Genomic DNA, 14265 nt, shown 5'->3' with positions numbered 1-14265 from the left:
CAGATGCTATGAATGAGTGAAACGGGAGGGAATCACTTGATGATTACCTGTTCTGTTCGTTCATTCTGGGGCAGCTGGCATTGGCCACTGTTGGAAGACAGGATACTGAGCTAAGTGGTCGTTTGGTCTGACCCAGTATGGCCGTTCTTACGTTTTTCTTTCCTGGTCCACCATCATGCTCAGAAGCTTCTGTACTAGCTCTGTTGTCAGTAGACTCGTGCATGGCAACTATAAGTTAATAGGGCATAATTCCAGCGCTCCGTCATGAGCAGACACTGAAATATTTTTCCTTCTTAACGATCTCCTCTCTTTTCTCCTCTCTTCTGTCTTTCTCTTCCCAGAGCTGTAGCTTTACATTTGGAGATAATGCTGATTCCCCAGTGGTGCAGAGCTGCCGACAAGGGAAGGAACTGAAAGCTTCAATGGAAGATATTGGACAGCGCAAGAGCCCTTCCCTGAAGAAGAGCCCTAAGGAAGGTGGGAAGGTGGATGGAGTGGTGATGGCGACAATGGAGGAAGAAGAGGAGGTCTCTAAGGATAGGACACAGCAGAATAGATCTCAGTCGCAACAACCAAGCACAGGTCCAGCATCCAGGGCTGCTTGTGGCAGCAGCACCTCAATTCCTTTCATTGACTGCAGTGACGTAGATAGCGAGTATGACCTTCTCAGAGGACAAATAACCTGGTCCCATTCCCAAACAAATGACAATTATGAGGGTGATTTGACCAGTGGTGCCTATATTCTCTGTAGAGATGAAAATCGTAATAGGACTAGATACAGGGATTCCTCAGACTCTCTAAAGACTTCCCAACATATCACTGAAGAGTCTATTGATGACAACCCAGCTAGTATGTCCTTCTATGTTGGTGGGAGCACCAGAATGCTACGGCACAGCTCACTGGTTGATGAACTGTTTAGGGGCCCTGACAGCCGTAGTCCATTGGCCACTCCCTTGCCACCCAGTAGCAAAGGGTCAAGTCCTAACATGAGTTTGAATAGAACTGGCTCTCAGGGCTATGTCTCAGAAAATGGCTATGAGTGCCGGGCTAGGAGTGAGGAGGAAGATACTCATCCCTGTAGCTGTCCTGGATACAGCAAATGTTCTCCAGGCTTGCGAAGGCCTCATTTGCAGAAAATCCAAAATGTCCGTAATAAGTCAGAAACAGACCCATTTATCCTGAGCCAGGTGTCCTCGACGCCGGGTCAGGAATACAGATCAGAGAGACGTTGTAAAGGGGGGCTTGTTAAAACAGTTCCTTCAGAAGGCAAAATGATGGCCAATGGGGTGTCAGCTACCGGACAGTCAAAGCAAAGCCCAGGCATGCAGTCGTTATATGCCAGTGGCATGATGGATCATAGGTCTGCCATCCACATGATGGAGGGCTCCACCAGCAGTGGAACAGAGTCTAGTGATTCAGACTCAGAAATAGTTAACCCATTTACCCACCCTCTTGTGTATGGCAATCCCATAGTGCTGAGTTCCTCCCCTATACCTAGACATAAGTACTCCTTTGGCAGCCTTCAACTAAATGAAGAGGTAGAGGAAGATGTGTCTGTTGGCCTGGGTGAGGAAGACAGTGTGCATGTCTTTAGTTGCTAGGAACCTGAGCTCAAGTTCCGCGTTTAGTCCGAGACCATTTATACTGTGGTTACTTCCGAGATAGATCTTGTCTCCAGGGGGCTGCTGATAAGAATTTTGTACAGATACACTAAGCATACTGTTTAGAAGGAGGGAAGAGATGCAAAAAGTGTAGTAATAAGAATAGGTTGCAGTGGAAGCCTGACAACAATGTTGTATTTTCTCTGAAGGGCTGAAGGAGAAGAACCATTACTAATTTGGTTATCATTGTGGTGTGTTATAATTATCTAGAAAGTGTACACTTTACTGTTTATATTAAGGCACATGTAGGTAGGTATGGTGGTTTCTGTGAAATTAACTGCTCATTTTGAAAAAATGCAAATGAAATCGCAGTAGGTGCACTGTGCTCTTTTATACTAGTCAAATAATTATTTTTTCTCCCATAAAAGGAGAGCTGCTCTTCAGTGCCTTGTACAGTTAGGGATAAAGTTTAATTTACAGTCAAATGCAGAAAACTTGGATATTTAGAATCAAGTCTTAGTGAAACCTTGAACAAGGTTAACAAGTCCCTTTTTATAGCAAGAATTACTTGGTTTGCTGATCTTCTAACACATTTGAATTGATGAGGTAAGGGTACAAATTATTCAAGAACCAAGGACTCTAGCAGCACTGGCTTTTTATTCAGTGGGCTATACAGTTTGTCATGTCTAAAGACATAGACTCTATAATTCCTTCTGCTCCTCCTCCTCCTGAAAGATAGAGGAAGAAACTAAAGATGTGATTTAGTTGAAGAATGATGAAAGTGGTGCTGATTAGGTGTGGCATGGATTGCCTTTTCTGAAAGGCAACAATCATGTCTTCACTAGCGTATTATAAAGCATATTTATAGTACTGTTTGCATTTCTTGTTACTTTTATTTTATCAGCATTTTTTCTATGAGCAGATAACAAACATTAATCAGAGCAGCATCTAGTTATTTTGTGGTGGCTTAATTATTTGTAGTGTGTGGTAATACCTCTCGTCAATTTTTTATTCTGTGTTAGGGACCAAAAAATTTTATCTCCGTGGAACCAGCCTCCTTCTCCCACCAACTGAATGCCTTCAAATCTGTTGTACTGCACATAGAGTAGCAGCATTTATTATGTGCACAGAGAGAGGATATGTCTGTGAAAACTTCTGTTTCACAGATTAAACCATTTTAGATCTTAAGTATCTATCCTAAAACAATAAATTGGTGGCTCTTGGAAAACAAAGAAGATTTTGAAAAGACGTGCGTTACACAGCAGCTACCCTGAGATAATTACTCTCATGAGACAGGATATGCTCTTCACTCTTCTACCAGTTGCCTTACTTTTATCATTAAATGTTCTTGTGAGAGGTGGGAAATAAATAAATTCAGTTTGGCAGAACTAAATGAAGAACAACATTTTCAGCTGAAGCATGTGATGATTCACAAATATTTATGCACCCACATGAATACTGATAAGTCAAGGTTTTTTAATATAGGAAGTTAATTTCAGAATCTTGTTAGTTTTCAATTTTTATGAAAATAGGAAAAGATTTTATAATTTTTCTAATGCCTTGATCAAAACACATTTTAACAAGTATTTAGTATGAGTGAAAGGTATTTTAATAGGTATCAATTTACAACTGTGAAGAAATGTATTCCACCTTTTCTTGCAGTAGATTGTAGCCATGTGTAAATGATTTTTAATCTGTCTAGATTCTTTAGTTGATTGATTCTTTTTTTAGTAATAGATACCTTAGATTTAGACACAAATGAAGTTGAAGCAAATTTTTTAGACCGTGACATTAGCAGATAGCATCAAGTGATTATTCCTAATCTTCAGTTAAAGATTTGAATCTGGAAACTTCAGACTAACTATATTGAGGGGAAAACTTGCTTATATATCCTCTTTAAAGAAAGTTGTCTCTATTTTGGACTTAGAATAGCTGTAAATTGACTGCCTTCAACTTTTGCATTTGAAGATGTAATGTAGGTAGATGAAGCTCAATGTAGAAAATTGTGTCGGCGTAGATAGCGTGTGCATATGAGTCTTTTGTTGGCATTTTTACTATTTTTTACTATACAGTAGAATAATAGCAAATTGGACATGCATTAGTTGCTTTGATAGCCCCAAGTCTAAAGATCAATAATGTACTTCCAAGATGGAGTTGCAACTGGTTTCCGTATTTATAAATAGTTGTTAGATTTCGTGGTGTTTGGAGGTAAGCAAAAATCAGATCTTACAGGTATAGTTAGTCAGGCGGGGTCCATTACTACGACAGGTAATGTTGGCTACACATACACCATTTTCTACCCTAAATATGACCTTAATGGCCACTTTTCCTATCTTGTTATTTCTACAAAGAAAATGGATATGTCATTTGACATCGTAATTGTGAATGTAGCTGTAGTAGACTAGAAATGCTGAGAATTTAAGAACTAGGTCAGTAGTTAATGAAATATATCTGCGTTTTTCTTCACCTTTTCCTTTTTATATTGTTCCAAACAATATCGAGTACAAAATTTCTCTTTCAATGGTTTCCTTTCATCTGACAGTACTCTGTATTTCGTCTTTAAAGCCTATACACTACAAATTATTTCAATTTGAAGAGCTAGGTTCAATTAATTCTATAGGCAATCATTTAATCTAAAATGATTCACTCTGTAGCAGTCATTTATATGCCAATGATATGCAGTTTAATAACATTAGACAAGCATTTAATTAAAAACTATGTATGGGCCAACTTTTTCCTTCAAGTACATAGCTTATATGAGGTGATTTGCCAAGAATTTAAACAGCAGTCCAAGTGATCATTACCATATAAAGCCAGGTCCATCAAAATTTAGCTGCCAATTGTTTCTGTGGGACCAATGCAGAGGAACCTTGGGGGAAAAGAGTAGTAGGTTGAGACGAGGGAAAGAGGCTGAAGATTGCAATGAAATTGATATAAACTCTTGTTCATCTGCCAAAATGTGAAAGTTGAGAAACATAATGGTCATTATCAATCATGTGACATTTTGGTTAATCTTCAAGTCAGCTATCGGCCCTGTGAGTATTCCTCTGGCCTAATGCCATTGTATATGTTGTTTGTAGTCACAGTAAATGGCTTAATTCAGTGACTTAGACCTCAGTGGTTCAGGAGCCATATTAGCATGATACCATAATACTTAAACGTCCCACTTCTATAACTTTGAGCTGTATTCACAAGAATTAATGAAGCCTCAGGACAGCCCCAGGAATATCAAGCAAACTTCACAGATGGGGAAACTGGAGTACAGAGGGATTCAGTGATTTACCCAGTGAGCATTGTAAATAGAGGGACTCAGAGATAGTGGCAGAGTTGAGAATAGAATTGAAGAGTTCTGTCTACTAGTCTGCTGCTCCAAGGACTGGACTCCACACAGCTATCCAGTAACTCTTTTTGGGAAATGCCCTCTTCCATTTCTCCTGCATACTGCTTATTGTTGGGGATACTTTTTTCTTAGGTTACCTAGAAGTCCTGGGTGTCTTTTGGCTAATTTTAATATAACAAATTGGAGCCATGATTTTGCTCAGGATAACACTGAGCTCTGGGTAACTGGAGGGATTGTGAGACTGGCTTCACTGGAGCCAGCGGTGCTGTTTTCAGCATAGGTACACATACACCCTCTAGCTGTGATAGCAGTAGGGTTAAAAACAGCAATGCAGACAGTGGGATGAACAAGCCACCTGTATGATCACTTCTGAGACCCTCGATATGGGACTGCTAATCTGTTTCATCATTCCTGTGGCTATGGTTATGCTGTTCTTTTTAGCACACTAGGTGGATCAGAGCTTGCACTGGAATATCTTCTCAGGCTGAATTGGCGCGTCTGGTTCCAGTGTAGACATACCAAGAGCTGGACAGTCAGGTTGATGGTATCTGACATTCTGCAACTAGCAAATCTGTATTCCTAATACACTGCAGAATGACTCATTCTCTCAGAATAATCTCCTGAAATGAAATAATGCTATCAAATTCCACACTCGTGTCAAAGATGGCTACTTTTGCTGCATCTCATCCAGCATAGTGTACATTTCTGTCTAAAGTTTGTCACATTCAACATTATGATATATATCAAATATAAGTTGCAAAGGAAATTTATTAAATCCCTAATTGTATTTCATACAAATGAAAAAGGTTAACATATGGCTGACTAAAACGATTGTTTTTTGCCTGTACAGGCAGTCCCCGGGTTACGTACAAGATAGGGACTGTAGGTTTGTTCTTAAGTTGAATCTGTATGTAAGTCGGAACTGGTGTCCAGATTCAGCCGCTGCTGAAACTGACTAGCGGCTGACTACAGGAAGCCCGAGGCAGAGTTGCTCTGCCCCGGGCTTCCTGGAATCAGCCTCTGATCAGTTTCAACAGACTGAATCTGGACGCCAGTTCCGTACAGATTCAACTTAAGAACCCCAGGCGTCCCCAAGTCAGCTGCTGCTGAAACTGATCAGCGGCTGATTCCAGGAAGCCCGGGGCAGAGCAACTCTGCCTCGGGCTTCCTGTAGTCAGCGCTGGTCAGTTTCAGCAGCGGCTGACTTGGGGACGCCTGGGGCAGAGCAGCTGGGTTGCTGCTGAGTTGCTCCAGTAGCGCCGCTCCTCGGCGATACTGGACCAACCCAGCAGCACCCCATCTGCTCTGCCCCAGGCGTCCTGATTCAGCCGCTGCTGAAACTGACCAGCAGCGGCTGAATCAGGACGCCTGGGGCAGAGCAGCTGGGGCTCTGCCGGGTTGGTCCAGTAGCGCCCAGAGCGGTGCTGTGGGACCAACCAGCAGCACCCCAGCTACTCTACCACAGGCGTCTGGAGAAAAGCCTGGTCTGCTGGGGGGGGGGGGGGCGTACTAGCTGCGCGCCCTCTCCCCCCCAGGAGAGCAGGGAGACGCGAGCAGCGTACCGAGATACACCGTGGTCCCGCCGCCTGGGTCCTCCGCGGCTTTGCTCCGCGTCTCCCTGGTCTGCTGGTCTTCAGCAGACCAGGGAGACGAGGAGCAAAGCCGGGGAGCACGCAGGCAGTGGACAGCCCAGACTCGCCGCGGCTGTCCCGCTGCCGGCATCCTCAGAGGCTTTGCTCCCCGTCTCCCTGGTCTGCTGGTCTCCAGCAGACCAGGGAGACGCGGAGCAAACCCCGTTCGTAACTGCGGATCCGACATAAGTCGGATCCGCGTAACTCGGGAACTGCCTGTACTTGTTTTATGTGAACTAGCATCAGATGGAAAATTGACTCATGATAACCAATATGAGAAGTAACATTTTCGTAACTCAAGAAATGCAGCCATATTTATAATGTTTCTGCTAACTTAGAGAGGCTATGCAATTAGGATATAACTGTTAGAAACAAATGAAAAGTGAGAAAAGCTGTTTGTCAATTAGTTCACTAAATATGATTCATGATTTGACCTGACTGCTCTGGATCCTTTTATCAAGAGCATTCATGTGAGCGGTGAGTGTTTCTTTGCCCTCATGTTTGAGGAGCAACTTTCATTGTGCGAGCAATCATATTTGTGCTGGTGGAGCAATAGTGTTTATGCTGCAAGGGCTTGTTTGGTCTCCCCATTTATATATGCATTTTCTTGGTGGAAAAGTGATAAGAGAAAATTGAATGTAAAATCTGCTAGACATCTGTACAATCTGATTTCTGTTGATCTCGCTTTCCCTCAATTTTAAATTTTGTGGTTCCTGCATACAGTTAAATATAAAGTCATTTCTTGGAACAAGACTTAAATAACCCTCCCCTGCACAATCAAAAGAAGATGAACAAATATTTTCAACATTAACTGATTCTAGCCTTTTTCTGACTTCCAATTTGTGTCTCTGTAAAGCATTTCCCATTTTTTCCCTGAGAGAGTCAACCATCCCAAAGATTCTTCAGGCAGTTCTCTTACATATAAAGGATAGGACATGGAATCAGGGAACAGACTGTAAAGGGTGACTGAGATAACCAGAATTCTGAACATCAGACTTTTAGCAGAGAGCTGACTAACAATTACAAAAACTCATAGGCCCAAATCTGCTCAGGATAAACTACTTGTTGAGCAGCTAGGACTAACGAATTTTTGCAGATTGTGACCTTTTTGAAAGACAATTCTTCAACGCAAAAAAAGGATACTATCAGACATTTTTTTCAACAAATGCTTCTACTACTACTATTGTCTAGCTCATATGTAGGCCTTTTCATCAGTAGCAAGCCCAACCAGCTATTTAAAATCCACAATTGAACAACTCTGGACATCATAGTGATACTTAAAAATTATTTCACAACATAGCAAATTTGGTTACTATTTCCATTGTTCTCTGGATTCTCTGCTCCATATGCAGTAATCACAGTGGTTGACACCCTTAGGAAGGGGACAAGGCCAATGCCTATGTACTACACCAGTCCCACTTAAACCAGTAAGGTTGTAATTACTGGCTGAAATAAGGAATGAATGCAAAGGAAGAAGGTACTGTGCTCAGATATACATACATTAAAATGGTCATATCTACTTTTTTGGTATGTTCCTCTTTTAAAAGAATATGAAGGGACTGTGCCCTGTGCTCACTACGCTCGCCTAATCCCCTCTCTTTGGCCGCTTTCACTTCGCTGAGAGAGCCTGTTGACACTGATGATGTCATTCTGTTGCTTGGCAAGAATATTAAAGGTGGTTACAGAAGAACATGCCACTTCTCCATTGGTTCAGTTTCTTGAAGATGGTTGAGGATAAGATTGTCACGGAGCTCATGGAAGTCACAGATTCTGTGACATTCAGAGATCTCCGGACATGTTCTCCTTCAGCCCCAGTGTGATGGGGCAAGAGCTGGCACAAGTAGAGGGCAGGGGCCTAGCGCTATTAACCTTTGTGGCCTGTTAGTGCTGGGCACAACAGTCTCTCTTCTTCCACTTGGACTTCAGTCAGGCCCCCTCCCTTCCCATCAGGCCCTCCTGCCCCCATTAGAGACACTGGGTCTATGCACGCTCCATGGGCCATGAACAAAGGCATCTGCAATTTCCTTTCCTACTGCAGAACTATATTGTGCCATTGATTTGTTTTTAAAAGTGGAATTTCTGCTTAAAAATCCAAGTCATGATATACATGGCATTTAGTTTAGGTTAATAACAAAGCAATGCTTAGGTGTGTTTTATTATTCCCTCTCCTGTTCCTAGTTCTCTTCTGCAAATCATGTGGGGTTATGTATGTGAGTGTGGGGTGGTGGTGAATGCTTTTTTAATTATTAAAAGCAGTCAGCACTTTCTAATTTTATGAAGTTTGAGAAGCCCTTTTGGCCTAGCTGAGGTGGGTATTCATGGTTGTGATTTCAACAGGTACAAATGTAAATAAAGTGGTGGTGGTTGTTGTTACACTAGAAGGAAAAAAATAGGTGCTTAAAAATATAATATGATAGTAAATTCTTCAACAATGGTTGTTTTGAACTAGAGGGGAATAGATTTTTTTTTAAAGTACTACTATTTGATCTGAGGAAGTGGGTCTGGCCCACGAAAGCTCATCATCTAATAAAACCATCTTGTTAGTCTTTAAAGTGCTACATTGTCCTGCATTTGGATTCCCTAAGACCAGTAAAAATATCAAAGCTCACACTGGCAAAAACTAGCTCTGTAACTAGTAATATTCAAACTGTCATTGATCAAGCATGAAGAGATGATGGCACATGAATACTTTCACAAGGCAAGACACAAGCTTTCTGTCTTGTTAAACCAGGTTAGCAGTTTCCTTTCAAACACTTCTAATGTTGCTTGTAAGAACAGCGCGATTGCCATTTTGCTTGAGATGATTTATGGGGAGATCAAAGGTAGGTCTGTCTTAGTTCAGTGAATGTTGGAGCTCAAAACCTATTGCTTTTCCAGTAAGCACTTAAAATCTTTGATTAGCTGAATTCCTTATTTTTTTATCTTTCCTGCTGAGAAATTGACTGGAACCACTAACAAAAATTCACAAGCTTGACAATATTTCACTCATCCAACCCTTTCCTGATTTCTGTATGTATCTTTTCAAAGAAAAGTCTTACTAGACAAAATGAATGTTTTAAATCAAAAATTGCTGGGGACTTCATTCTCATTTTTGTCATTTGTTTAATAATGTTTGAAGAGAAACATTTTTTGTTTCATTCTATGCACTGTTTTGTCAGCATGTACCTCTTTGGGGGGGGGAAGCCTTTTCAATGTTCTGTCTTTATCCTCAAAGCATGGTGTATCTTCTGTTCTTTGCATTGTTTGAGGCACTGTCTAAATGTCCTTTTTCTGCAGAAATACCTATTTGTACTGGGAATACTTATTTCCTCTATTACAGTGATCCTGTTCTCTTAGAGCATTCTTCATTTCACAATTGGACAATGCAAGATTCCTGGGTTGTGAGCTTTCAAGAATAGAAAACCACACCACATTAGAGAACAAATAAGTGGAGGGGACAGGTGACCTTCACTGTGAGTACCTGGGTCATGTTGAGCACACAGATCTGGTCTGCCCTTCATTTTTTAATGAAGGCTGCACTGAGAATGATCAAGTCAATATTCAATCGCTTTTAAGCAGGATCACTGTAGTCTTGAGGAGATGTCTTGTTGAATTGGACAGTATCTGTGGCATGAGCTTATATGGGGTGGATGCAGTAAAATGTGTAGTTAGGTATATTTTAGAATTGTTTCCTATGCATATTTTAAAAGCTAAACTTTTATATGTAAGTGTACAGAAGGAGATTTTATACAAATGGTTCTATTCTGTCTTTTGTGCAAAAATGGAAAGATAAAAGCCAGGAAAGAGGAATGTCTCCTAATTCTGTATTTCCACCAGTTTGTAATGTTTATTCTTTGTGTGTAAGATTTGAGAATACCCTGATGTAGGCCAGCAGCAGCAGTTACTGTCTGATTTCACACTCACAACTGTCTAACACTACAATATACCAATAAAGCATGGATATATACCAACTGGAGGGGTTGCTGGCTACTAAACCAATACCAAGCTTGATGACTATATAAGCATGTCAAGCTAAACTCATTTAACTGTGTATGCATGATTATTAATTTTTTGTTTTTTTGTTTTGTTTTGTTACCTTTACCAAAGGCTTTACTCATTCTAACCAGTATCTTGCTGTAAAACTGTCACTGGTTTAACTGTCCTGTCCAGCTGTTGGCTGGAGCTTTGTCCTAATACAAGATAACTTGTGTTTTTGTTTGATGTACTGTTCACCCAAATTATTCACTCCTACTGCTGCTATGAGCATACATTTTGCAGCTGTTAAATTGAAGACATTTTTTCCCCATCTTCATTTTTCAGTGACATCATCATGCTTTCTAAAATCTTCTGCTTATTCCTTCTCCAAATACATTGCTATTAAATTCTGGGTTGTTTGCAGATGAGCCTCTGATTAATGCATAGCTTCGTTTTCATGACTTGGAACTGTGTTCAAGTGAGAAATTGTATTTAAAAGTACGATTAATCAAAAGAGAGGGGTAAGCCCAATGCACTGGCAATCCTACTGCTGTTGGTCCTGCTTTCATTGAAGTCCATTCGAGTTTTGCTATTTGGCTTAATGAGAGCAGAATGGTTCTTCATCCAAAGTCTTGATAATTCAGCAGCAGTAACATAACTTGTTTAGCTGCTAATATTAGAACAAATTTTAACCATATTTAATGCCATTCCAATTTAAAGCACTGCTATTGTCAGAAAAGTTGACAGGAAAGGGATCAGGTGGTGATTACCTATCGTGTGGGGCATCTGATATTGGCCACTGTCAGCAGACAGGACACTGGGCTAGATGGACCTTTGATCTGACCCAGTATGTTCTTAAGTGAATAAGCAAAACTGATCCATCTTAGATTAAGCTATCTGTTCTCCATGTATTAAGTATTACCCATTAATACTTAATTAACAGTATTAACAAAAGGGTTATACTATGATTAGCAGTGCAGAACCTATATAGTTGTGGAAGAGTGAGCTGGATTTCATTCTGCCTTTATAGTAGTAACAAAATGGTTAGAGAATCTTCATTACTGGCAATGATATAAGGGCCAGAGAGAAAACAGCTTGGTTTTAAGATTTCAGGCGATATGCACACACACACCCCTTCAGTAGGTTTCTAGATCAGGCTAGGAGAGAATAAATATGGAATTCAACAATGTTTCATGTGTTGTGACAGTCATTTTTCTGACTGGAATGCATTTTATGTAATAAAAAAGTATAAACCTTACAAATAAAATAAATTTTATCAGTGCTTTTGAGGGGGTGGGTCAGACTGAGTGTTGCAGCTTTTCCAAAGCTGGCTTATCTGGTAATGTTTTACATTATATCCCTTTCAGTAGAAAATATTTCCATTGGTGTTTTCCATATTTTACATCTTTACATTATATAATTTTACATCTTCTTCATTATACAAAGGAGGAGCATAAACCAGATTCCAGTCCAGTTCTGCTTGGGAAACAGAAAGCATGTAATGGCTGGGAGTAACATTTTAATTCATTGCTAGATTAGATGCAGAAATCTGCATGGCATGAGTTTGTTTGCCAGTTTTGGGAAGTGAAGGAAGAGTGGCTTCAAGATGTGTTAAATCCCATTCACCTCTTTTACAAATTTCTAACATTTGACAGAAGACTTTGCATTGCTCTGTCAAAGTTACAGTGGAGTATCTTGTCTCAAATTTAAATCTGTAGGTGGCTGTTGTGCAGACATGGAAGGGGAGATGGGCATAGAGGTCTTTTACCCCACATTGTGCCCCTACAGGGAATACACACAGTTATAATCCCTAGATATTCCTCTGTAGTGGACCTGAGATGTTCATCCTTAAGAATTCACGAGGGAAAGTGTTCCTAAGTATTTATCATACGTGCCTGCTTAAGAATATTTGTAGATTACTTCAAAAAAATTATATCTGGCCTAATAAAAAGGACATTGAGAGCTCTAACAATTGCCAACTATTGTAGGTAGCCTTCTCCACTCCTGTAGCAGTAATGTACTCTAGCTCTGACTTGTTATGTCCCTGCTATCCCTGAAACATGCCTCCCTTAAGAGGAGAGTGACACATAATGGTGTATGTTCTGAAGTGGTCATGTAGCATATCCACAAAGTTCTTGGCTGTGTCCAATGGCTCCATTTTGCTTCATGTGTGGAAGATATATTTTAACTTGTTTTTTGTAAGGTATATATATAAAGGTATTAACCCGTTATGCCACCTTTCCCGTACGTTTCATGAGACTTTAAAGTCCTAGTATCCTTTCATGAGTTATTCATTCTCGTTCAGTTGATACTTATTTTCATTCTGAAATCCTCTCACCAACCCCAGCACTTAGCTTGCTTGATGCAACTAAGAAAGCAACCCAGACATATATGGCATTGACTGACTGTTCTGACATATAGTAAAAATTCTGAAAGGAAATGAGCATTCCCATTCATTGTTGGAGTGGTTAACTAGCCACTACCTTGCTTAGGCCCTGATTCAGAAAAGGATTTAAGCACTTGCTGAACTCGTCAGTTTCCATATTGGCAGTTAAACACATGCTTAAGTGCTGTCCAGAATAGGATGCGCTCCTGAATTGTGGGTTTACTGACCTAGTAACGATAATTGTGCTCTAGATAACACAGAAACGTTCTTGATTAACCTAATACACCCACACTTGGATGACTGACCCCTGTAGTTACATATATGTGATGAATGAGCCGAAGCCTAGTCTAAGAAAATTAAAATGCACCAAATTACGAGCACCAATGACAAAATTAATACTAAACATTTTGGCTATGGCGCTGCAACCCAGCATCACCTGATTTCTAATAACTGATACAAAGTGGCTGAGAGAGAATTAACTTTCCATTAATCAAAGAACTTCAGTGGATGGGATATGAGGAATTTTTGTACTATTTAATTAACCTTGATCCTATCTCTTCTGCTCCTGTTTACTTGTTTTGTAGTCCAAGAATAAAGCATATCTGGATTCACCCTTGTCTGGTGAGAGTTCAGAGTAGAAGTTGAGAGCAGACCCTAGGTCTAATATAGGGTATTTACACCTAAACACCAGAAAGAGAGAAAAGGAAGGACCCACATGCATAATTGCATTTAACATGGTCTCTCATTTATAAAGTTCAAATTTCTAATAGGGATATTAAATTTTGATAAATCAGCTAAATGAGCTCTTACTATATTTAAAAGGCTGAGATGCAGCAGTCAGGACCTGGCGCAACCTAGTGCCATTTCTCCCACTGCACCTCTGCCTCCCCTGTCCCCCTGTGGAGACAGTGCTGGCGGGAACCAGCTTTTAAGCTGGCTTCCCCCAGCACTGGCTCCTGCTCCATTCCATTTCTGCCCAGAGGTAGTACCCCGCTGACCCCTTGCTGCTCCCCCCTTTGCTGCTGTATCAGAGGCAGCGGGGGTGGGAGGGAAGTGACTAGCCAAGTGATTCAACTATCCAATAAGCCTAGGCTCATTTTCTAAAGCTCACTTTGCAAATATTGAGAAATATGGTGCCCAGAGCTTCAACACCTTTCATTTTTATTTCTTCCTGCCCTGTTTGCTTTCTCACAGTAGAGCAAGTCAATTACTTATTTTGACAAACGCAAAATCCAGTTTTAGTTCTTATGCTTAGATTGTATTTGTACCAATCAAGACCTGTTAATGCATCACTAAGTGTTTTGGGCCACTTTCCTGTCATAAGCACTCCCTACGGACTAGTTTTAACCTGTA

The 14265-nt window shown here is 40.6% G+C and overlaps 1 protein-coding gene across 8 annotated transcripts in view; it reads left to right on the top strand.

Annotated features, from left to right (window-relative positions):
- Nucleotides 1–14265, top strand: part of FARP1 (FERM, ARH/RhoGEF and pleckstrin domain protein 1) — a 307710-nt gene that overhangs the window by 242454 nt on the left and 50991 nt on the right. For 6 of the 8 annotated variants that reach the window (XM_075918778.1, XM_075918777.1, XM_075918776.1 and 3 more), the window contains exon 13: nt 342–582. In XM_075918778.1, the coding sequence (XP_075774893.1) occupies nt 342–582 (241 nt within the window). The remainder of the gene's footprint in view (nt 1–341; nt 583–14265) is intronic. The other 2 variants (XM_075918780.1, XM_075918779.1) reach the window with 1 other exon arrangement.

This window comes from Pelodiscus sinensis, chromosome 1 (assembly GCF_049634645.1).
Source record: "Pelodiscus sinensis isolate JC-2024 chromosome 1, ASM4963464v1, whole genome shotgun sequence".
In the NCBI taxonomy this organism is placed as follows: Eukaryota; Metazoa; Chordata; order Testudines; family Trionychidae; genus Pelodiscus; species Pelodiscus sinensis.
Note: the sequence above shows the minus strand (reverse complement) of the source record. Positions and strands in the feature narration are given on the sequence as shown.